We start from the raw sequence: 25,533 nt of genomic DNA, 5'->3' as shown, positions 1-25,533 counted from the left end.
CCCAGATGTCACATAGGAGGAGGGGCACATCCCAGATGTCACATAGGAGGAGGGAGCACATTCCTGATGTCACATAGGAGGAGGAGCACATCCCAGATGTCACATAGGAGGAGGGGCACATCCCAGATGTCACATAGGAGGAGGGGAACATCCAGATTTTTACAGAAGGATGGAAAGGTTGTTGTCTTACCCAGGACTGATACTCAGTGTTCGTTAATAATCACTTAACCTAGTCCCAGAGCTTGCCTGGCACCTAGTATTTCTAACCTTTGCTGAATGAAGAACCACCGATTACAGTTTGTAGACAGATTAAGCTGTTATCTTCCTCACCTTCCATAAAATCCTTTGTTTGTATCCCATAATGCTTTATTAAAATTTACTTTTTAAAGATTATGCCAGAAGGAGCTGGAACAGTGGCTCGGGGGTAAAGAGCTTTCTGCTCTTGTAGAACACCCATGTCTAGCAGCTTCAAGACCAGGGGACTTAATTCCTCTTTTCTTCATGAGCACATGCAGTCACATGCACACACCACCCCCACAATCAAATGCACATTAAAAAATAAGAATAACATAAGACATGCAAAAAACATGATTATAAATGACTAAAACTAACACAAGCCGTCTCAGTCAGGGTCGTGCTCATCAGTGGATGTGAGCAGACGCCATGTCCAAGGCAAGCCTTAGAAAGGACAACATTTCATTGGGGCTGGCTTACAGACTCAGAGGTTCAGTCTATTATCATCAAGGCAGAAACATCACAGCATCCAGGCAGGCATGGTGCAGGCAGAGCTGAGAGTTCTACATCTTCATCTGAAGGCTGCTAGGAGAAGACTGGCTTCCAGGCAGCTAGGATGAGGGTCTTAAAGCCCACACCCACAGTGACACACCCACTCCAACAAGGCCACACCTACTAATAGTGGCACTCATTGGACCAAGCACATACAAACTGTCACACAAGCGTACAGCAGTGTAAGAGAGAGAACGGTGAAACCATCAAGCCAGACAACTTCATGAGTAGAAAAAAGATTTATGGGGGCTCGAACTACCAAGGCTGTCAATCAGCAGAGGAAGGGGTGTCTCAGAGAATCAGCAAGAACCACTCAAAGGGGAGTAAAGTCTTGCCAGTTTCATGGGGTGCAGGGTGAGGCAGTAGTGTGAAGTCACAGCAGCCTATGGGGTTAAAGTGGGAGTGTTAGTACACAGTGTGAGCAGAGACAGCGTGGGGCAGTCATGGGGCTGTGATCTGTTTGGGTAACAGGGAACTAGATGCCCACTGCCACTTTGGGAGATGTGGCTGTGTGTGTGGAGAAGGGAAGTAATGGCTTACCCTGACCAACAGAACCCCACTTGTCAAGGTTTCTGGGCAATGCTGACTCTAGGCAGCAAACCTTCTATTTACCTGGTCAAAGTCCAGCCCAGGCTCAGTGCAAATGTCGTTTAGGACATTGTCAGAAGCACCACCATTTTTTGTGTCTCTCTCTGGACCTGACAAGCAGGATGAAGATGAATTCTGAACAGCTCCTTCCCCATCATTTCCACTGATCCTCAGGGAAAACCTGCTCTAATTTTACCTACTATCATACAAACTTTGTTCATTTGAACAGAAGGACAAACACCCTCGTATTTACTGTCTCACAGATGCATGAGCACAAGTTTCAAGCGGGGTATTGTCTTAGCTACTTTTGTGTCACTCTGAAGTCACCATGACCAAGTCAACACAATGTGCATGCGCCTCTCTCAGTCCTCTTCACCAGCCACGGACTCACAGATCTCGTGGTCTCTGAGGTATCTCAGCTGCGTTTCTCATGGCACCTCAGACCCATCGGGACTATACCAAAGCCCTTTATTTACAGATGTCCAAGATTTTCAGGTACCAGGACAAGGTTTCCAGGCCATTGTTTTGGAGTTATCCATCTACAACCTTCATGTCGAACATCCAGCAGATGAACTCATTTCTAATCTCACTGTATCAGATTTCTAAATGTATTCATTCAAAATACTAAAAGTCCAATGTCCCCGTCAGCCCTGCAGTTACCAAGGTGGCCTGGAGTCTCTCTTATCCAGGCTGTGACTGTAATCTTCAGACTAGCACCCCACTTCCACCCTGACTCTGAGACCTGTATAACACCCAGAGTGATTCCTAAAAGACTGAAGTCAGAGCATGTTACCCTTCCGTTTACATTTCTGGAGCCTTTCATCTCTCAGAGTAAAACTCTGACTCTGACATAGTTGATTACAGGCTACCCGGTACGCACTCTCAGCGTTCTGGACATTTTTTAACAACACACCAGAGCAATTCCTTTGCATGAGCTCTTTGCTTTCCATGGAGCGCCTGCTCCCAACCTCACCCCAGGGTTTTATTTAATTCAGATATACAAACATATGTTTCTCCTGGACTTTCCATTTGAAATAGCCTTCAACTTCAGACGATCTGGTCACTGGCCCTGCTTTACTTTCCTTAAAAGAAATACCCAATTTTCCTGGAGTCATAGTCTATGACCCTTTGTTTATTTGCTGACTGTATACCTTAGGATTCAAGCTCCTAGATTTTGTTTTGCTTGTCAGATGCTAGATCACCAGCCAGTCCTGGAGCAAAGTCCGGCTCATGATAGATGGCATATTTATTTGCCCAGCGACATTTACTGAGATGGGGGGAATGGGTAGATAGTGTGATGATGGTGTGGTCAACTTGATATAATCTAGAATCACCTGGGTGATGAGTTTCTGGGCATGCCTGTGGAGGGTTATCTTGGCTAAATTAGCTGAGGCGGGAAGTATGATATTGTGTGGGTAGATGCATTTCCGTGGGCTGAGATCCTGGTCTCATTAAAAAGGGAGGGGGGCTATACACAGCATTCATTTCTCTCTGCTTCCTGCTTGTGGGCAACTCCTTCAGGCTCCAGCTCCTGAGTTCCCTGCCACAATAGACAAACATAAACCCAAATGAACCCATCCCCCCACTATCCCCTTTTGTCAGGGTATCATATCAAGCAGCAGAAAAAGGAACAGCCACACAGAGGAGAGATGGGAAATCTGTTAAACTGATTTGTTTATGTTAGGCCTATAATTTACATCAGAATTAAAAACGGGTGTGAACTATAGTATAGATAAACATTTAACACATTAAATAGACATACTGTTCAAACGAAAATTAACAAGTAGTCTTGATCTCAGAATGTCAAAAGGCAATTACACATTCACATCAAACATGATAAACGGAAGATGGCACCATACACAGAAATCCCTCTCAAAGATAACCCACAAACATACAATTTTTTTATTTGAAAATATTGTTCTGAAAGCCAATTCTACTATTATTGATCACTAAAATTTGTAGCATTTCTTAGAAAACCGTACGATTCCCTCAGAAGGCAGCACTCTCTGGAGGAGTGCTTTAAAGGCGCCAACCTGCGAGGCTTAAGGAACAGACCGGAAGTCTCTGCAGCTGCCCATTTCCCTGGAGTGATTTGCAGAGTGGTGGTATTAGTATTGAGAGAGATTCAGCTTTAAGAGTATGGTTATATCCGTGAAGGAGCCACTTTTCTATTGCTTAAGAAAAGAGGGGACACTTCAAATCGGAGAAGCCGGGGCAGTGCATTCGCAGCTACTCTGAGTGTGGGCGTCACACTCGGAGGCGTGACTTGACTATGGCTGCACCGTCGCGCTGCCCCTCCGGCTGCAGTTCCGTCCGTCAGGTATGCGCTCACAAGCCGCATAAATACAAATACTAATGTTTTGCAGTTCTTCCCGTCCATCTCAGCAGTTCAGACTTTCTTTCCAGATGACGCGCCGGAACGCCGCTTTCCTGCTCCGTGCCGCCATTTCTCCTGTGCCTGCACTTTTGAGAAATGGAAACACGATCCAGTATTTTTCCATAAAATTATATTCTTTCTATTTATTTGCTCACATTTTTGTCCTTCTTAAGCTCCTAAACAATATTCAAATTGAATATTGGATTATTATGTTCAAGCCAAATATCACACACTATTTATTTAATGAGAAGACACAAACTAAATGCATCTACTTCAACGCACCAAGTAAATATCGGATATATGGGCAGCTGCACTGGTTACAGGGGTGGGTGTATCCGAAGAGAGGATGCCATGAGCTCTCAACGGAGAAGTCCATGAGACAGGGTGGGAAGTGTTGAGAAAACTCTTAAATATGATACAAAAGATGCAAATGTGAAGGAGGAAGAGAGGGAGGGAAGGAGAGAGAGAGGGAGGGAGAGAGAGAGGGAGTGAAGGAGAGAGAGAGGGAAGGAGAGAGAGAGGGAAGGAGAGAGAGAGGGAGGGAGGGAGGGAGGGAGGGAGGGAGAGAGGGAGGGAGGGAGGGAGGGAGGGAGAGAGAGAGAGAGGGAGAGAGGGAGGGGCTCCTTCCCCGTCTGCACTAAGGAAACCTTCTCAGAGTGCCTTGAATTTGTTCCTGGACTGTGTTGAGCACAATGAAATTACTGATGTAACAAGGGTATGATCTAAGGAAGTAACTTCCAGTGTCTGCTATGAAGTCTGGATGTGAGTCTGACAGTGATTTTGAAAGGGTAAATAGAAAAGTGTATCTGAACCAAGTTCTTGTCTCGGTCCAGTCCTGTCTCACGAGTGCCAGACCTGTGTATCCAACACTGCACATCTTTATGCCGAAGCCCAGAGAAACTCCAACAACAGGTCGTGAACAGAGTGAACACTCGCTGTCCTCCCTGGCCCCTTCCATTTCCCGATGCTGCGAAACTCTTGCTTCTGTAGAGCAGCATCCACATTTTCTGAGACTGGAACAGTCGTGATTTGTCCTCTCCCGTGGTGATCTTTCGGTTCCTCCTGCTGTGCATCCCCTAGGGTAGCCTTGTGCTGAGGAGCCAGCCTGGGTCCTGACTGCCTGGCTTCCATCCAGGCATCTGTACCCTTCTTGACAAGGACCTCGGGAACGTGGCACAACACTTCAAGCCTCAGTCTCCCGGTCTGTAAACTTAGGGCTTCCTTGCCTCTTCACCCACTGCCATGAGGACCAGATGAGCCGGCCATGGAAGGTTCTCAGGACTTGACAGAGCAACGGTCTCACAATCTGCTTACACTGTGTTCCTTGCCTGGAGTCCTGAACCTGCCAGTTCACTGATCTCTCGGCTTCCAATGCCAATCTACTTAAGCCATTTTCCAAAATGAAGCCACAGAAATCTTTCTAAAATGAAAGTCTGCATTTACTCAAAGTAACTTTTTATTGCCTTTGTAAAGGCGTTTAAATTCCTTCCCTTCTTCTATCTCAGGCTGAACATGGCTCTCCAGCTATATGGCTGCTTCCCCATTCTCACACTGGACACTGTTCTCATCAACACACCTGCTCCCCCATGCCTCTAAACCGCACTTTTTCAAACATGCTATTGCTTAAAGACACCAGCTCTTGGGGTTGGGGATTTAGCTCAGTGGTAGAGCGCTTGCCTAGCAAGTGCAAGGCCCTGAGTTCGGTCCCCAGCTCCGGAAAAAAAAAAAAAAAAAAGACACCAGCTCTTTTTGTGTGTGGTTGAGTATCATCCACACTATGCTTGTTGAGCATGAAGAATATACAAGAGAGGGAGTGAGCTCACTCCTACAAGCATGGCCAGAGCCAAATGCTACTGCAGACAGAATGCAATGAGACCAAGATGTGACCCGTGGCTCAGCAGCATTGTTCACTTAACAGCATCTCACTAAAGAGTTACCAATAGCCGTGACACTTGAGTTTTTATGATCTCATGCAAGCAGAATTCTAAGTTCAATCCCTCAAACTAGTTGGTGGTTGTAAGCCTGGTTTAGACAACTTTTAGAAGAGGTAACTGGTTCAAACTTATCTGGATCCCCTGGTAGACGGAGGTTGTAAGTAGTCCACTGAGCACACCACGTCCTTTTTCCAGGTGGAACAATTACGTCCATGCCAACTACAGCCGTGAGGGCGCTTGAGCTGCGTGTCTTTATTAGAAATGTGCTTTCCATAAAATATGACTCTTTACCTTCCCGTGCATCTCATCATCTTTCTCAGAAATGGACATAGTCCTTCCAGCCTGCAGGAGACGCAGTACCTAACCATGGTACATTCATCCTGACATCCATCAGGATGAGAGAGAGGACCACACACGTTCAGCCACTGCCATCCGTAGCCTCTCACAGAGGATGTCAAAGGGCTTTATGTAGTTAGAGGTGTCTATGGAGATCAGTCAAAGCGATGGGGTTACCATGGTTAATGTACGTCACACACTGTAATCACAATTCTAAGAACATTAACTAGGCTGAAGCCCGACAATCAAATATATCCTATTATTATGAAAAAAACCCATTGTAGAACTAAGTTTTGAAATTTCATTTTGTTCTCAAAGACAGTTTTGCCTGCTATATATGTATATAGTACTTAATTTTTAAAGCATATGTGAATGCTGACTTCTCTAATTATAGCCCATACCACAAAACACTGCCCTTGACAAGTGGAGATAGGAGAGAAGTCACCATGGTCATCATACTAGCAGTTGTCCCAACCTAGGGCTTCGGTGGAGAAGGAATGACTATAAAGTAGTGGTGAATAGAGAGAAAAGGCATCATGTGGCTCAGTTTCATCAACAACTTAAACATAGCCAATACTGAGTCAAGACACCAACTAAAAAAATAATTACTTGTCTCTGTCTTGAAACTTTTTCAAGAAAAATCAGTATACAGTTCCCAGTCACAATCTGCCAGCAACATCTTATCTCTAGCCTTGTCTTCTCTAACCTGATCCTCCCTAAACTGGCCCTCCCAGAACCCAATCCTCTCTAATGTGGTCCTCCCTAACCCTATCCTCCCTAACCTGGTCCTCCCTGACTGGTTCCTCCTTCCTAACTCATCCCTCCCTAATCTGTTCCTCTCTAACCTGGTCCTCCCTGACCCCTTCCTTCCTAAACCGTTCCTCCCTAACCAGCTTCTCTTGCAGTGACTTCTTTCTTGAATGTCCCTTAGGAGAAGCAGATGAAATGGGAAATAGCCAGTTACTGCCACTCATATCATCTCTCTGAAATGTATTTTGGCTTGTGACCTTTAAATGATGGGGTAAACAGAAGGAATCACATCTCTCGTTCTAGTCCTGATCTCTGGGTCAAGATGTGTTTGCTTTTCATCTGTATGAAAATGCTCTAGGCTACCACCTCCACCAAATAGGTGAGGCCGGGTGAAGAATGGGCAGCTGCCAATTGAGTCAGGCCAGGGCTGAAAGGCTAATCCGAAAGGAAAATTAAAAAGGACTAGCATCCTTGGGAGAGATGGTAATTGCAGGCGGTCTCTTCCCTCTCTACTGTGTAGAAAGGTTCAAGGACGTTGCCAGCAACCCTAGACATTGAGGGAAGGACACCAGGACAAAATGCAGGAAATGCATTGTGTGGAGGTGGCCGTGGGAATAGGGTTTGAAATAGAATAAAGTGCCTCGGCACCCCAGCTTTCCTCCCACTAAAAAGGGATGTTCTGTAACTACCAGTGTGACTCTGGGAATGATATCCCCGGGAAAACATCAGGACACTTTTGGAATTGCCACCAGGAAGCTGCTTTATTTAATAAATTGAGTTATGTCGCTACTTCCAGAGAGACTAATGTTTCTCACATCCTTTAGGATTTAGACAAATATGAAAGTTAAAATTCATATTAAGGTTATCTTTTCTTAAAATCAAAATTGAACAATGCTTTCCCGTGAACTCCCCACATAATCTAGTGCCTTAGTGACCACTTAAGGGGGGAAGCACACCTGGGTCAATGCAAAAGACACCGCACTTGACTGCAATGGCTTGAAACCAAGAATATCCTGGGTCATACTGTGCTGCTTCTCTTGGCCATAGATATTGATGAATGTGGGACTGGGAGGCACAGCTGTGCCAATGACACCATTTGCTTCAACTTGGACGGTGGCTACGATTGCCGGTGTCCCCATGGAAAGAACTGCACAGGGGACTGCGTGCACGACGGGAAAGTCAAACACAACGGCCAGATCTGGGTGCTGGAGAACGACAGGTGCTCTGTGTGTTCCTGCCAGGTTGGTGGAAACAAAACATCTTTGTCCTTCCTAGATAGTCAGCCCCTCCTACCCCCTGCCAGCCAGGCCAACTCTGCTTCCAGTTAAGTAACAACTAGAATTAAGTTCTTATTTTCTAAAGCCTCAAATAAGTGGAACCAGACAGGGTATGGTCTTTGTGCCCAGCTTCTTTCTGCCTGATACATTTTCCCACAGTCGTGTATCTATTTTTCTTTTTGTTACTGAACAATGTGCATTTATTACCGAACAATGTACCATTTATCACAATGTATTTATCTACATTAATAACATTCTATTACTGTGTTAATTTTTTCTTAGTCATAATATCCTATTTGAATGAAAGAATAAAGGAATCAGAATAGATAAGCCTTCACTCGAGTGGAACATCTCTTTCTGGATAAATGTTATGTTAGGCACCCATTCTTTGTGTTAACCTAGTTAATGATCAGTACTTAAATTACAGTTAAATGAATAATCTTATGGACAAAATAGTCAACTACTATGAATGAAATTGATATTTGTATAAAAAAACATAATGCCTAATTATTCCAGAAACTTGGCCATTTGTGAGGTTTATTAACTAGCTACAAAGCAGTATAATGACACATCGTGCTTTAATACACCAAAAAACAAAATTTCATTAGTAACCAAATTGCCATATAATAGTCAAATATATAAATATTTGATAATTTTTAAATATAAAAATATAAATATCAAGTTCATTTTATACATATATACATACATATGTATAATGAAGTTGAATATCATAATATGCTTAATATAACTGTGGACGACATGATGACCATTACCATACACTAGTCAGTTTCCAGAAGTTTTCTTTTGGTCAAGACATTTAAGAAGTAGAAGTAGAATGAAAAGGAAATGAGAAGTCTCCCGGCCTTGGGCGCACCTCTGTTACTTTCAAAGTGGGATTTCAATGACACTTTATTAGCCGAGTAGATGGGGTCGCTCTCACATCCTGTGCGTGCTGTGGCACCCTGAGAAACCGAGCTGAGCAGTAACACCCTGTTCCCTTTTTACCGCAGACTGGATTTGTTATGTGTCGACGGATGGTCTGTGACTGCGAAAACCCCACAGTTGACCTCTCCTGCTGCCCTGAGTGCGACCCAAGGCTGAGCAGCCAGTGCCTGCATCAAAACGGGGAAACCGTGTACAACAGCGGTGACACCTGGGTCCAGGATTGCCGTCAGTGCCGCTGCTTGGTAAGTTAAACAGGAAAGCATCCCCTTCCACCCATCAGCAGCATGTGACTGACTAGAATGCTGACAGCTACAACCACAGAGCCTGGGTAACCAGTCAGAGAGAGAAACGCAAGGGCAGCCTCTGGAGCCGTGGTTATCAACCTGTGGGTCGTGACCCCGTTGGAGGTCAAACAAGTCATTTATGGGGTTACATATCTGATATCCTGCATATCAAATATTTACATTATGATTCATAACAGTAGCAAAGTTAGTTATGAAGTAGCAATGAAGTAATTTTATAGTTGGGGGTCACTACAATAAGAGGAACTGTGTTAAAGGGTTGTAGCACTAGAAAGGTAAGATCCAGTCCTCTGGAGAGCTGGAGTGGTCCACACTGTGTATCCTTCTCTGAGGGCGATACCTCTTGAAGTACTCCTTAGCCTAAGCTAAGAAAAGTCTACTGTGCCTTTTATTCCATCCATCCTGTGCTTAAAGATAATTATGAACTGTGTATTCATGAAAAAAATCACTCTTTCCCCAAGTAAACTTGTTAACCATTCTCTGTTAATTCCTCACACCTAAAACAAAACAAAGATAACATATCGGAAGTGGAGAAATGGGTCTAAAGGTTAAAGTGAGGAACATGGTTCAGATGCCTAAGTCAACACCAAGTAGGCATGATGGCCTCCAGTCACTCCGGCAGTGGCAGGCAGAGGCAGAGGACCCAAGGCATCCTACTGATGAGTCTGGCTCTGAGGACTCTGCCTCGGTGAGCGAGGTGGACGGTCAAGCAAGGCTAATATGTGCCATCAGTCTTAAGCCTCTAGACATGAATGTCATCTCCACACACACATTCACACACATGCCAAAAAAACCCTCAAACATGCATACACACATCTACCCATGCATGTGTTATAAAACGGAAAAAAGAAATCACTCCTTCTTGCTAAATTCTGTTCCTGTCTGCACTGCTGCATGGTTCCTATGTTCTTCAGTCCCACACTCCATAGCTGCACGATGAATACACTAGAATTGGATGTTTGCCCTTGTGTGTGAAACTTTTCCCGGAAATGATGACTAAAGGAGAAAAGATTTAGAGACAAAAAAAGAATCGCCACCTTTTTCCAGTTGACTACATTTCTTGCTCGTTCCTGAGTGTGTAAAGGAAAAGGGACAGATGCTGCATGTGTCTTTGTATTAAAGTGTCCAGGAAAGACACATTTGAAGCCATGGCCAGGCCCCTTCCTGTCTGTGTGCCAATATTGTAGGACCCCACTTTTGCGTGGCTGCCGTTTTGTCCTTTCAACCAGAAATCAATCGGGAGAACAAAGTCAGTTTCTGCACCCCAAGGCTGCCTTCATCCCTGCAACCTTGAGATTAAAAACTGAGAAGAAAAGTAGACAAGAGGTGGGAACTGTTTTTTTAAAGGTCCAGTTCCCAGTTTCCCATGTGAAATAAAACAAGAGGGAAATCAAATTTTGTGTTGTCCGATTTTATGTTTATTTGTTGGGGTGGTGTGTTCAAAGCCCTTTCTCTGAAAAAACATATACCTTAGCAAGGAAACTGACAAATTCTGTTTGTATTTATTTTCTGTTTTAAGGGGTGTGAGGGATTAACCTTTCTTTGAGGTTAATAAGTAAGTTAGCGGAGAGAATCAAGGCTATCCAAGGACCGGCACTCATTTAAACCTCTTCTGCTCTTCCCCTGTGCCATAGAGGAGATGGGGTTGTTCTCGTACTGTTTGAGGAAAAGGTTGTTGCTTTTGTTTCTATGCTGTTCCTGTTTCGTACTCAGACACTGTTTAACCGTCCACTGCAAAAGAGATGCCATCATCCTGTGGGGCTTCCGTAGGCTCTCTGAAGATGCACGGGCTTTGGACCTCTAAGTATAAAAATCTCAATCCTGTCCTTCCTCCTTACCTGTCTTCTCTCTGGTTCGTTCCTGTCGCCTCTTTCCCTCACAGCAAGGAGAAGTTGACTGCTGGCCCCTGGCTTGCCCAGAGGTAGAGTGTGAATTTAGTGTCCTTCCTGAGAACGAGTGCTGCCCACGCTGTGTCACCGATCCTTGTCAGGCTGACACCATCCGCAATGACATCACCAAAACCTGCCTGGACGAGATGAACGTGGTTCGCTTCACTGGGTCTTCCTGGATCAAGCACGGCACAGAGTGCACCCTCTGCCAGTGCAAGGTAAGGCTCTCGGGTGCAGGAGTGAGCACCCCCCTGTCAGGTGAGCCCATGCCCTGGAGATGCTGCTCCCCCTGGGTGACAGGGAGCTGCTCACAGCTTGTGTATGTGTCCTGTGAGCAGAGGTGGTCAGCTTTGTTAGTACCGCGCTGACTGCCTTGTAAATCAGAGATAGGTCTTCCGGGTAAAGGAGCCCGTATGTGCTGCCGCCAGCATGCGCAGTAACAACTCAGGGTCCTAGTGTGGCAAGCCATGCCATCCTCATCACTCTTTTTATAATGGAAGACAATATTATCCCATTGATTTTTATCTAGTCCTTTTATGAGTTCCATAAAATATATTGACAAAGTAGATACATTACGTTTTCTAAAGTGAAAATCAATCTTGCAAAAATGGGTGTGTTTCGCGGCTGTTGTGGTCAGTTACACCAAATTGAAGAACTTAGGGTCTGATGCTTATCATATTTTATTCCTACAGTTGGTAAAATCATTATAAAGATTTTACACTTTATTCTCGTGGGAAAACAGCATTATAGCACTTACTTCAGTAACTGCCTGCAATACATACAGAGCAGGCGGCATGGGCTCACCGTGACTAGGTTCAAGAGTGACTTGATTGATATCCCTACAAAACAGGACCTAGTGTTGTCACTCTGTGCTTCCGGGTCGTAACTTGGAGATTGACGCTACAACAAAAGCAGCGATATTAAAGACAATTAAAAAGTCAGAGAGAGACATCAGAATCCGCTCAGCACCTCTGGTCCTTGTCGGCTCTGGCTTTTCCGTGAGCCTTTGTTATCCACAGAACACTCTCGTGCATCTTCTCCTCATATAATTTCTCACCAGAAGGGCTGCATGTGACAGGACAAAGAAACCCGAAACACCTGAAACTTTGCGATGTCCGCTGCACCTTCTTTGAATCCACACCCCTAGCTCCTCCAATGAATGCAATTTGTCAGTCAAGATTTTGAGTGGACGTTTTCCCATCTTTCTGCACGTGCACCAGCAAATTTGAAGAGCATTTCTAATGCAGGTTACTAATAATGCATACATATGCTGTGTGGTTTTGTATTTGATAGGAATGCATGCAACCATGCACACGTCAACACCAAAGCACTGGTGTACAGTAGATATTTTTTTTTGGCAATCTGACTACCAAATCACAATGAATCCTCTTACTCCTTTGAATTGTTACAATAATGTTCTGCACACGGACAAGAAAAATATCTAACTGGGAGTGGGATAAAGGTCAGGTCAAGTAGAGCTCTGCAAGAAACAACCGGGCTTTTAAGGGTTATTTCCTGTCACCCAGTGCCCTGTAAATGACCCTGCACTCTTGTCTCTTGATAAGAATGTCTTCCAAAAGGCATGTTCTGATGTTGAATTCATATTTTCTTTGGTAAGTATTGATTCTTAGAAATTGCTGTGCGATGCCACCTGCCTTATCAGTAAATGCGCCTTGTAAGATTATGTTCATTTTTACCAAATGTATCCAAGTTATCCACTTGTATTATTTAATGGGTTGTTTTAAAACTGAAGTTCATGTAAATGAAGCTTTGGACAGAGCACTGGAAGAAGCACAGTTCACAGTGAAGTGTTTTCTGAGCACTGGTTCTGACCGTTCCCCTCTTGTCTCCCCTGCTTAGAGCTCTTTATTCTACTTAATAGAAACTAACAACGATGATGGGCTCCATTTAATTAGCACTTCTATAATATCTACTCAATAATCAAAAGACTTAAAATCGATGTGGGGCTTGTGCTTATCCTAGGGGTGTGCCCTGTAGATTCAGTCATTCCCGGAAGCACATCTGTAGTACTAGCTCATTGTCTGTCTTGAGTTATATTGTGGGGTCTTTAACTGAATAAAGACTTTACGGTTCAGATCCTTGCTACACTATCCAGTTTTTCATTGCCCAGCAGCCTCCTGTGGCTGCTGACTGCAGTATTAGATGACATATGTGGACAGTGATATTTTTTCCTCAGAACCAGGGTCTCTCGTATCTCCAGCTGTTATCAAACTTGATTTGTAGTGGAAAGAATGGCCTTAACCTTCTGGTTCTCTGCCTCTCCCTCTCACTGACTGCCATGTACCACCACACCTGGCCTTGGTAGCGTTGGGCACACATCCCAGCATCATGCATGCCAGACAAGCACTCTACTAATTCAGTCACATGCTCGACACATGCAGAGAACATTTCCACCACTACAGAATGTCGTGTGGGACAAAGCTGCCCTGCAGTCTGAGAAGTCAGACTGCCTCGGAACGATGTTGATATGTGACAGGGGGCACCTGCCTTCTTTTGGACTCAACTCCTCCAAAAATGGAAACACTTTTGAACTACACCACTGAACGGTTGCTGTAAGAATTAACGGAGAAGATTCCCATAGAAAATATTCACAGGTTGCTCAGCACTTTCAGAGTGAGTAAGCAATAAATCTTGGTTGTTGTGCTGCAGAAGGGCATTGATACGATCATGCCAGAAATAAGGTCACTTTCTATAGCTGTGATGGAGACAGGAAGTCCGTACAGAGGCAAGAAACCAGACAGCTTGTGAGCCACTGACCTACTGAGGAACCAGGATCCCCTTAGTAAGATAGAGCTGGGCAGTAGAGATGACTAGAGAGAAGCACTAATGCATTCCTTCCTGCCTTTTAAACTGTTGTGTATGTGTTATATGCATGTGTGTATGTTACATGCACACACATGCAGGTGTGTATGCCTGTGCCCGTGTGCAAGAGCAGAGGCTAAAGAGGAGCCTGGGTGTTCTACTCCATCACTCTCTGCCTTGTTCTCTTGAGACAGGGCCTTACACTGAACATGGAGCTAGGCTGACGGGCAGCAAGCCCCCAGAATCCTCCTGTCTCTACCCTGGCACACACAACATGCTGAGTTATAGGTGGATGTGGCCAAGTCCTGCTTCTTCTGTGGCCATGGGGATTTGAACTCGGGTGCTCATGGTTGCACAGCAATAACTCTAACCCACTGAACTGTCTCACCTCCCTCCTTCTTTTATCTTTCTGGAATTATGATCAGATTTACTCTTCTAAAGATCCAAGAGGCATCTTCTACTCTGAGGTTAACTGTGGGAATTGGAAATGTACCTTTTCCTAAATCTTACAGTCAAGAAGTTTTATGATTCCAGAGCTTTAAGCAATGGAAGGAGCTGATAAGCAGATCTTCACTGAGCAGAGATGTTTGGATTGGGAAGAAGGGCCCTTTACCCAGGTGCCTAAGGAGGTCAAATAACTGAGTGCTGGTTTTAAGACCGAAGTTACTGACGTTCTAAACATTACCTTCATCAAACAGAAACTGAGAATTGGAAAGAGTGAAAGCGAGCCTCTACATTAGCATTGACAGACAGAAAGTAAATCTCGCAGACACACCCAGATTGGTAGAGGTCTGTTGATGGAGTTTGTTCCAATGTGGTGTGCATTTGAATTTTTGATAGATGAGAAATATATGCAAACTAATAAGAAAACACTGCCCCACAAATAAATCAGAACGAGTAGAGTTCTCTAAAAGTCACAGCTATTAACATAAGAGAAGAAATCATTCAATGTTTAAATAATTTAAACTCTCATAAATCATCCTTTCCATAACAATGTCCAAGGCTGACAGAAATAGCCAACGTTGTCGCTCTTGTGCATGGTAGATGTCCATGAGCAAAGCACATTTGTCACACAGCACCCCAGCCAGCGTCTCTACACTCTAACCTAAGACACTCTCTGTGATGTGAGTCAGCTCTGCGCACAGTAGGATGCCCTCAGCATTGAGTTCAGCATGAAAGCGCCGTCAGTGGCTACTCAGTGATGACCATGAAAAGGAACAGCAAGGTCTCAAGGAAGTTCACTGTGCCGGGTAGTAACACCGCAGTTCCTCATTGAAGCCGTTCCAAATCACATATGGTTACTGTTGCTGTATTTCAGTGAGCCTCTTTTATTTTAATGTTGATTAAGAAAATATATATTCTGATGAAGTCCACAGTCAGGCATATACTTTTGTGAGTTTGATAAAACAGAATGGATAACATATCCAATGCTATCTTTTTGTCCGCTTTCAAGTACTATCTATTTCCTGTTGTCAATCTCAATTCTATTTATTCACAGTTTGTTCATGTTCCATCATGGATGGAATCACAGAATACATGCACTTTGATGGTTTTTGTTGAACCAACCATGTATTCTTGTAGATATTCATTGTTGACTTGAAGTCAATTTTGACTCATGTTGGTAGTCACCAAGTATGATACCAGCAGTCAGGAAGCTAAGAAGAGTGTGACTTGAGACTGCCCTGGGTACACAGTGTAACTTTGTTTCTAAAACTACAAATTATAGACAGACAGACAGACAGACAAGTAAGATAGATAGATAGATGGATGGATGGATGGATGGATGGATGGATGGATGGATGGATAGATAGATAGATAGATAGATAGATAGATAGATAGATAGATAGATAGATAGATGATAGGTGGATAGATGGATAGATGATGTATATACGAATATATTTTATATGCCAGAGATCAAATCCAAGCCTCCCATGTGTACTTTACTATAGCACTATATCCTAACCCATGGTTTAAAATTCAGAGTAAAATTTTAATTAGTTAAGACAATGGGCCTTTAGTCCCTACACATTCAGGGCCATTCTTTGACAAGAATGGGAAACAACTCCTTTTGTCATTGATCCATCTATTACTTAGTTTCCTGTTGCTCCATTCCTGCCTTTCATTTTATTAACGTTTTGAATTTTATTTTACTTTGGGATGGGGGCAGCAAGATGGCTTAATATACAAAGGTACTTGCCACCAAGTCTGATGTAATCTTGGGGCCCACATAGTGAAAACAGAGAGCCCGTTATCAAAAGATGTCCTCTGGCCATTATGTGCACACCATGGTCCATGTGTGCCCTCCCACATGACCAGTAAATGCAATAAAAACTTTCTTCCTCTATTTTAAGCTACAATTGATATTACCTATTGTTCTAGAGATTTTAATATATATCAATTCATCGCATTACTTAGCAGAATACTAGTCATTGAAATATAGAAATGTTGTAAGCATATAACTTATCATGAGCCTATTTGTACACACTGATCATAGACGATATGCCTGCCGACACTCTTCTTATAATTCTATACCCTTGCTTTTATCTAATCATCCATTTTTAAGAAAAGTAAAGGAATAAAACAATATTCTTATATTTGTTTACATTCTTACCATTTCTTCTGCTTTCTATCTCCTCTTACATGGGGCAGTCTATGCCTGGTTCCTCCCGGTCATTCCATTCTGCTATAATCTGAATAACTCCATGTGTCTCTTCTCTACTGTCAGTAGAGGAAAGTCTCTATTGTAGACCTACAGAAAGAAACTGTCTCCACTTGCATCTATCTGAAAATATTTCTGAAAGCTATGTTAGTGGATATAAAGTTCAGGACGACGGATTTGCTCCAACCATTTGCAGGGTGTGTTCATTGTTTCTGTGTTTCTATCATTTCTGATTGAGCCATCATCTGAACTTGGTTCTTTTGTATGTAGTGTGTCTCTCCCCTGCTCGTGTCTCCTCCGTAACACCCCATCATAGCAGTTTGCTCATGGTGTTTCTAGAGATGTGCATGCATGCGGGTTGTGTGTGCATGCGCACACACACACGCACGCACGTGTGCGGAGATTTTCAGATTCCTGTCCCTCCTTCCTAGTCTTCTAGGATTCCAGTTACACTCTGTTGAGATGGCTCCGTGGCCCTGGGGTAAAGCTGTTTTGATGCAGTCTTTCTCTTTTCTAGATGGGTCATTTCTACTGTGCTCTCTTCAGCTACTGGCTCCTGCCATCGCTAACCTGCTCAATCTAGCTAGTGAATTCTTTACTTCAGACATCACTCCTTTCACTCCTGAATTTCCACACAATTCTTTATATTTTAATTTCTCCGATTCTTGCCACGTGTCCATATATCCTGGTCTGTCTGTCTGTCTGTCTGTCTGTCTGTCTGTCTGTCTGAGACTGGGCCTCACAATGGTACATTTAGTCTTCATTAGAGACTTCCTTCTGAGTCATCTTGGAATCATTGCCACCTATTGCTTCTCTCCTCATTAGAATTAGCCTGTTCTCTTGTGATATACTCTGTGAGTGTTACAGTATATAGGGTTTTATGTGGATTATGTTGTATAGATGCCAAGTCTATTGGAATCATCTGAAAACCCTTTGTTCTAGCAGGTAGTTAGGTAACGGCCAATCGCCTCACACTTGTGGGAGCTTGGCTCTTTTCCTCTTATGTGGATCTTTTCCAATATTATTTTAGGTTGAGTGTGAATTTTCTAAGGTTGAGGTAGTATTTCATCTGTCACCATTGTCCTTTGAGACTTTGGGTGTGAGTTTTGAGTTCTCTGTCCTTTGTGACTCGGTCAGGCACAGATTTTGAACACTGCTTCTCATCCTCCCAAATGTCTCCTCATCTCACACTCCGACACCCCCGCTGAGGCTCTCTGCTTCCTTCATTCTCCTGTGAGAGTCTAAATATTTCCCCCTCAGTCTCAAGCCCATCTCCTAGCTCCCGAGCTGTCTTCTGACTTCTCCAGACTTCTACCTGAGGTACAGTCTTGTGTGGCTAACAGACTATGGAGTACCTTAGAGTAAGTCCCAAGCAAAAGGGAATCACAGGGTACATTCCTACTGTTTTAAGGTTGAATCCCGACCCAGTGCCTGCTTGCCAGTCATCATGGCTTCCAGTAACCTTTATGGTTTTTTGAAATGTCACAGATTTTAATTTATAGAATAAATTCTGCCATTGCTGAATCCAGAATCCCATGTGATTTTCATTAAGTTTTAAAGTATGAACTAAATGCTTTCTCAGTTGTGAAACAATTGTACAGTTTGTAGTGCTTTTATCTACAGCAGGGTAGCATACAAATGGGGACTAAGAAAACATGCCAAGAGGCTCTTGGAAAATGCGTCCTTTCTGGAATGCATGGGGGCAACAGTAATGGCTTTTCCTCAGATTCCTGATGCCACTTGCAACCATGAGAGATGCTGCCACAGTTTCTCCACCTTTTGTTTCAAAGCCATACAGGTTGAGAAACTGATGTGTATCCTAGCAACAAGATTATGGATAGAAAACTTCTGCCTCTGAGCATAATGTTCAAGCTGTATGTGGCACAGCTGGGCCAAGGGAGGATGGCACTGTATCTTGGGGCCAGAACAAGAACTCTGGGTATTTACCCAGTCAAGGACAAGGGCTAGCTTTCACAGGTGGCCCTCTGCTTCGATGGAGGCTGGCTTGCTTCCTCATTTGAATGGGTCTGCAAAGGCTAGAATAGTAAGAAACTTTCTGAGGAGACTGTCTTTAACAGTTTTGATGTTGTCAGGTATAATACCCCTCCCACTCCTAAAGCCATTCTCTGAGAGAAAACCTGAAAGAGAGCTGAGCATTAGATCCAGATTAACCTGCTTTGATCCCAGTTCTGTCACTTTTTAACTGTGGTTTTGGACAGGAGTTTAAGATCCAGTTTCTGTATTAAAAAAGTATGAATGTCAGTGGTGCTTCCTCTGTGACAGTAACAGGGTGAAATTGGGAAATTTGTTTAGGACATGTGGTAAGATGTCCGACAGAACGCACTGTCCTGAGTTCCACCGTTAGATAGACAAGGAGACAGATGGGGAACCAAAGAGGGGGGCTGTACCTCTGTGTGGCTCTACTGCTTTAATGCTGTACTAAGTTGCTTTGCACATCTGTTTCTTCCCTGCTTCCCCGCCCTTGCCACTTCAATCTCACACTGTCCCATAAGCGTCCTCAGCGTAATCTCCCACTCAGATCACTCTTCTTTATCTGGTGCAGTTTTCCAGGATTTGGTGCATGTCTGCATCACCGCAGAGCCCCTCACGCAGCCCACATGAGTCAAGTCCACCTTTGCCGCCAGGGTCTTCGGGGTTTTCGTTGCCTTCACTGTCACCTCTCCAGGTCTACCCCGACACCAGCCTCGGAGAGCTCTCTGGTGGATTCACCAATACTATTATATCTCCTCTTATTTCATGACGCTGAAACAGGGTGCCCTAAGCTGGACACCTTAGATGGCAGAAATGGATTCTCCATAGCTTCAGAGACTGGGAAAATCCTTTTCAAAGTCCAAGATCAAGGTGCCAGGAGAACTAGAGTCTGACAAGCCATAATGCCTCTTCCTGATGGCTTATAATTGTCTCCTCACTTGATGGCAAGGAAGGAGGGAAGGAGGGAGAGAGGGAAGGAAGGAGGGAGATAGAGGGAAGGCAGGAAGGAGAGAGGGAGGGAGATAGAGGAAAGGAGGGAAGGAGAGAGGGAGGGAGGGAGGGAGGGAGGGAGGGAGGGAGGGAGGGAGGGAGGAAGAATGAATCTGTTTTCCTACCCTGCCTGCCCTCCCAGTATCTTACATAACCCAGACTGGCCTTTTTCTTGCTATATACCAAGTAGCTAAGGATGACCCTGAACTCCTGACCCTTCTGCATACATCTCCTAAGTAATTGGATTTATACCCTAATTCACTTTCTCAAATGCCCCATCTCCAAACGCCTTTACACTGAAGACTGGTATGAGAACATGTCGATTCTAAGGATACACAAGCATTTTCTCCAAACACATTTCTAGCACTTTCCATACTTTTTATTACTCATTTCCGGTACTTGCCATCTTCTTCCTGATAAACTGTAAGCATGGTCGTGTGGTCAGCGAGTGGGTCTGCATTACTCATCTAAGTCTACTCAATGCGTATCTGTGAATAAACAAAGAAACATAAGCGAGACGGCTGATCACGTCAGTGAGCCTGATGGTAGACTCTATAGTAGTCGTCGTAAGGACAGTTTGTCTTTCAGGGCTGCAAAGATGGCCACACACTGGGTGCAGCTGCTTCTAGGTGCTAACCATAGTCAGTAAGCGTGAGAATCTGTGCACGGTTTGGGAACTCACCCCCGATTTTCTCTCCTCTCTGCTCTTGTCTCTAGAACGGCCACGTGTGCTGCTCAGTGGACCCACAGTGCCTCCAGGAGCTGTGAAGTTAACTGCCTCATGGGAGATACCTGTTCAAAGAATGATTTCTCATTTAAAAAGACCAAAAAACAAAAAAGAAAAAAAGTGATGTGCGGCCAGCCAAATGCAACTGTGTCAATGGCTGGGCAGACTGATGGCGATTACGGCTCTGTAGAGCTTTGAGGAACATCACTGAGGAAACCAGATGGCAGTTCCGCCTTTACTGTTCCTGGGATCACCTTACGGAGAAATGGCTGTGAATCACAGGCCTTGACATCCCCAGCCCTGGAGAAGAAGCCTGAGCCCATCAGCTCTGGGGAAGTCTCTCCCTCTCTCCCTCCCTCCGCAGGCACAGGACATGTCCTAGCTCAGACTCTTCCTGAACCAGCGAGGTTCCTCACTGAAGCCGTGGAATGAAAGGCAGTGAGTGAGCTATATTTTCAGAATCCAAGAAGCTGACACATCTGTACAGTGCACTCCGAACCCTGAAACAAGCTATTGTAATGATAAAATACTGCACAGGCATGGTTATGTAACATTTTCTAACCGGAGAAGTCACCCCACCCCCATTTCCTCGTTTACTGCACTTAATGTTATTTGGTTTGAATTTGTTCAGTAGAAGCTCGTTCTTGTGCAAAATAAAATAACTATTTCTCTTACCTTATGCCATGCGAGTCCGTGTCTTCTTGAGTGTGTCCTGCATTTTGTAGATGCTCTAAAAGGCAAACTGAAGTTTAGCTTTGCTAATGACCAACACTTACTGTGTTATTTCCATGTTGAAGAATAATTTCTTTTTTTTTCATCTTTGTTAACTTGAGTATTTCTTATTTACATTTCGATTGTTATTCCCCTTCCCAGTTTCCGGGCCAACATCCCCCAACCCCTCCCCTTCCCCTTCTCTATGGGTGTTCCCCTCCCCATCCGCCCCCATTACCACCCTCCCCCCAACAATCACATTCACTGGGGGTTCAGTCTTAGCAGGATCCAGGGCTTCCCCTTCCACTGGTGATCTTACTAGAATATTCATTGCTACCTATGAGGTTGGAGCCCAGGGTCAGTCCATGTATAGTCTTTAGGTAGTGGCTTAGTCCCTGAAAGCTCTGGTTGGTTGGCATTGTTGTTCATATGGGGTCCTGAGCCCCTTCAAGCTCTTCCAGTTCTTTCTCTGATTCCTTCAATGGGGGTCCCGATCTCAGTTCAGTGGATTGCTGCTAGTATTCGCCTATGTATTTGCTGTATTCTGGCTGTGTCTCTCAGGAGAGATCTACATCCGGTTCCTGTCGGCCTGCACTTCTTTGCTTCATCCATCTTATCTAGTTGGGTGGCTGTATATGTATGGGCCACATGTGGGGCAGGCTCTGAATGGGTGTTCCTTCTGCCTCTGTTTTAAACTTTGCCTCCCTATTCCCTGCCAAGGGTATTCTTGTTCCCCTTTTAAAGAAAGAGTGAAGCATTTACATTTTGGTCATCCTTCTTGAGTTTCATGTATTCGGTGCATCTAGGGTAATTCGAACATTTGGGCTAATATCCACTTATCAAAGAGTGCATACTATGTGTGTTTTTCTGTGATTGGGTTACCTCACTCAGGATGATATTTTCCAGTTCCATCCATTTGCCTATGAATTTCATAGGCTGTTGAAGGGCATCTGGGTTCTTTCCAGCTTCTGGCTATTATAAATAAGGCTGCTATGGACATAGTGGAGCATGTGTCTTTGTTATATGTTGGGGCATATTTTGGGTATATGCCCAAGAGCGGTATAGCTGGGTCCTCAGGTAGTTCAATGTCCAATTTTCTGAGGAACCTCCAGACTGATTTCCAGAATGGTTGTACCAGTCTGCAATCCCACCAACAATGGAGGAGTGTTCCTCTTTCTCCGCATCCTCGCCAGCATCTGCTGTCACCTGAGTTTTTGATCTTAGCCATTCTCACTGGTGTGAGGTGAAATCTCAGGGTTGTTTTGATTTGCATTTCCCTTATGACTAAAGATGTTAAACATTTCTTTAGGTGTTTCTCAGCCATTTGGCATTCCTCAGCTGTGAATTCTTTGTTTAGCTCTGAACCCCATTTTTTAATAGGGATATTTGTCTCCCTGCAGTCTAACTTCTTGAGTTCTTTGTATATTTTGGATATAAGGCCTCTATCTGTTGTAGGATTGGTAAAGATCTTTTCCCAATCTGTTGGTTGCCGTTTTGTCCTAACAACAGTGTCCTTTGCCTTACAGAAGCTTTGCAGTTTTATGAGATCCCATTTGTCCATTCTTGATCTTAGAGCATAAGCCATTGGTGTTTTGTTCAGGAAATTTTCTCCAGAGCCCATGTGTTCGAGATGCTTCCCCACTTTTTCTTCTATTAGTTTGAGTGTATCTGGTTTGATGTGGAGGTCCTTGATCCACTTGGACTTAAGCTTTGTACAGGGTGATAAGCATGGATCGATCTGCATTCTTCTACATACTGGCCTCCAGTTGAACCAGCACCATTTGCTGAAAATGCTATCTTTTTTCCATTGGATAGTTTTGGCTCCTTCATCAAAAATCAAGTGACCATAGGTGTGTGGCTTCATTTCTGGGTCTTCAATTCTATTCCATTGGTCTATCTTTATGTCTCTGTACCAATACCATGCAGTTTTTATCACTATTGCTCTGTAATACGGCTTGAGTTCAGGGATGATTTCCATTTAACTCCATGCCTAAGTCGGGGTGAGGTGGCCAGATGCCTCTGTCCATCTCCGGACCTTCAGTTTTGCTTTTGTGGCACTACTCTGTAGTCTGGGGACTGTCATACATAAAGTGCTCATGGCTTCTCTTTCTTCTGGATTCTCATTTAGCTCCAATCACATTACAGTAAGCATCTGATGAGAAGGTGAAAACTGCATTTTTCCCACTGGGTGCCTTCCTACCAGATGGTCATTGTGATGGGCTCTACCATTTTGCCGAAGGCTACATCTCTTAGTAGGTGGCCTTCTCTACCCAGAGACCCTCTTTATGTTCTAAATATATGCTTTCTCCTCTGTCTGAGAGCTGGTAAGACTAGCTGCTGCATCCCTGAGAGATAAATGTTTCATTTCTTACTGGCTTCCCTGTTTCAGCTCACATATTTATAAATGGTCCCTTTAAACTCTTAAATAAAATCATGTTAGCTGTCCTCTGTCTCCTTCCAGGTATTCGGACATCAAGAGAGGAGTATGTGAAGGTTGGGGACGCCTTCAAGAAGTCCTTCAAATACTGTATTTCGATATACAAATTTTTCTTAGGGTTCTTAGGGGCCATTATATAGCACACTTAACTTCATACACCAGAGTCCCGAGAAGATGGGACTCATAGGCAGGCTGATACCAGGAAGTTGAGTTACCACTCTCGTGAGTTGAGCTGGTGTGGAGAGGAAGCGCAGGTGTTCATTGCTCATTGCACAGAGGTGTTTCTCGGGAATGAAAGCTATAAGGTGGACAAGACAGTAAACCCTGCGAGCCACAGCAGGGACGGTGAAGCCACTCTCCACACCAACTCAGCACTGCTGTGGGGCAACCAGCGTGAGCCCAGCCCGGGAAATGTGCACGTCTAAGAACCGGGGCGTGGGAGAGATTTATCACATATGTACCTTTAAGTATCTTTATATTTCCTGGGTTCACCACAAGTGCCTGCGTCTGGCAATCTGCTCGTATTTAATTTAAAATATTGTCTGGATGTAAGATGTCTCTCTTTGTCTGCCATGCTACTCTGCCAAACAGGAAAGTTAGTGTCCAAGAGGATAGACATTAGGCTGAAGATTTTACATACTTTCCATTTACATATAACTGACATTCTCTACTGAAATCTCCTGAAACAATTTATTTTGTGTGCGTGCATGTATGTGTGTGTGTGTGTGTGTGTGTGTGTGTGTGTGCATGTGTGTGTTATACATCTATGGCTATATTCGATTAGTTATCTATACATGTTGAGCAAGGCTAGAATACTGTATCCTAAGTCATATTTAAGTCTCCTTAGAACTATAAGCATGTTGGTGGCTGGTAGAGCCCATGTTTCCATAGATCACAAGATGAGTGAAAACTCACAATACCAAGAAGGACAAGAGAACACGAGCATCCTTTCAGGGATGTTAATTCAGCAAATCCGTTCGCAGCGATCACTCCCCTGGAGACTTATAAATAGCAGGCCCCGGGGAGATTAGTGTTTTATCTGCAGAGCCCTGAAAGCAATAATTAACTGTTCCTTAAGAACATCCTCCCTTTAAAACGAGATTGTTAATGCCTTGTTTCTCACTCTGTGATAATTGGAGAGGATGCCATAGTTGAGCTGTTCCAGCATTACGGGAATCTGAGAACGAAGTGGTGTGTGTTGAAGCTGAAGGTGCCTGTCTCCTTAGAAGGAAGCCTTGCTAGTCGTACTATCAATACAGTTAGTTCCCTTTCCCCGAGATTAAAAACAGTGCAGGCCATTCAGACACGGCTGCCTACTGAGTAACACACACCAAATTGTATCCTTTTCCTCCCATTTTTAATGACTACCACACCACCCTTTTGCTCTGCTTTCCACGCTGCAAAGAGTCATGGGTTTGATCGCCCCCGCTAAATGAACAGTGAGTGCCTCAACACTCTAGAGCGGCAGTCAATACTATAGATTGTTGGAGAACCGAAATTATTCAGTCGAACAAAGTTTAGGTTACGCGTGCTGAATAAAAGATGAGCTTCAGCTCGCTTGGCAGTGCCTCATCTCGCCAAGATCCCTGTTATCGACGAGTTAAGGGCCCCTCTGAAGGGCCTCAGATCCCAAGCACCCGTGTGGTCCCAGGCTTGTTGATCTAGTGTATAGGCTTCAGAAGGAACTGCTGTTTTCAGGGCGAGACTTTTTCCTTCTGCCTTTCCAAGTGCAGAGCACTGATTGCACAACAGTAAATTCCTATCCAAGAGAAGGAAGGGATCCTTGCAGACAGGAGGAGGCTGCCCTGCCTCTGTGCACACACAAGCCACCGTGTGGCTGGTCCCTTCTGTGGTGTGGAGGGGACCTGGTGTGATCCCCACCTTTCAGTGTTGGTAGGCCGATTTCCATCTTAGAATTCTGTGTCTTCCAAGAAGGAACCGACGCCTCTGCAGGGTAAACATCCTTAAATAACAGAACTGCTGGGGAGCCACCAGGCTGTGATGGCTCTG

General features: G+C 44.2%; 1 protein-coding gene across 2 annotated transcripts in view; it reads left to right on the top strand.

Moving 5' to 3' along the window:
• Nell2 (neural EGFL like 2) overlaps positions 1 to 21,054 on the top strand; it is a 319,795-nt gene extending 298,741 nt beyond the window's left edge. For both annotated transcript variants that reach the window (NM_031070.3, XM_008765798.2), the window contains exons 18-21: positions 7,819 to 8,012; positions 9,059 to 9,235; positions 11,178 to 11,402; positions 20,366 to 21,054. In NM_031070.3, the coding sequence (NP_112332.2) occupies positions 7,819 to 8,012; positions 9,059 to 9,235; positions 11,178 to 11,402; positions 20,366 to 20,416 (647 nt within the window). In that variant the 3' untranslated portion in view covers positions 20,417 to 21,054. The remainder of the gene's footprint in view (positions 1 to 7,818; positions 8,013 to 9,058; positions 9,236 to 11,177; positions 11,403 to 20,365) is intronic.
• Positions 21,055 to 25,533: the final 4,479 nt, after the last annotated feature.

The sequence above is a fragment of the Rattus norvegicus genome, chromosome 7 (assembly GCF_036323735.1).
Source record: "Rattus norvegicus strain BN/NHsdMcwi chromosome 7, GRCr8, whole genome shotgun sequence".
In the NCBI taxonomy this organism is placed as follows: Eukaryota; Metazoa; Chordata; class Mammalia; order Rodentia; family Muridae; genus Rattus; species Rattus norvegicus.
The sequence above is the reverse complement of the archived record's forward strand: the minus strand, read 5'-3'. Positions and strand labels throughout refer to the sequence as shown.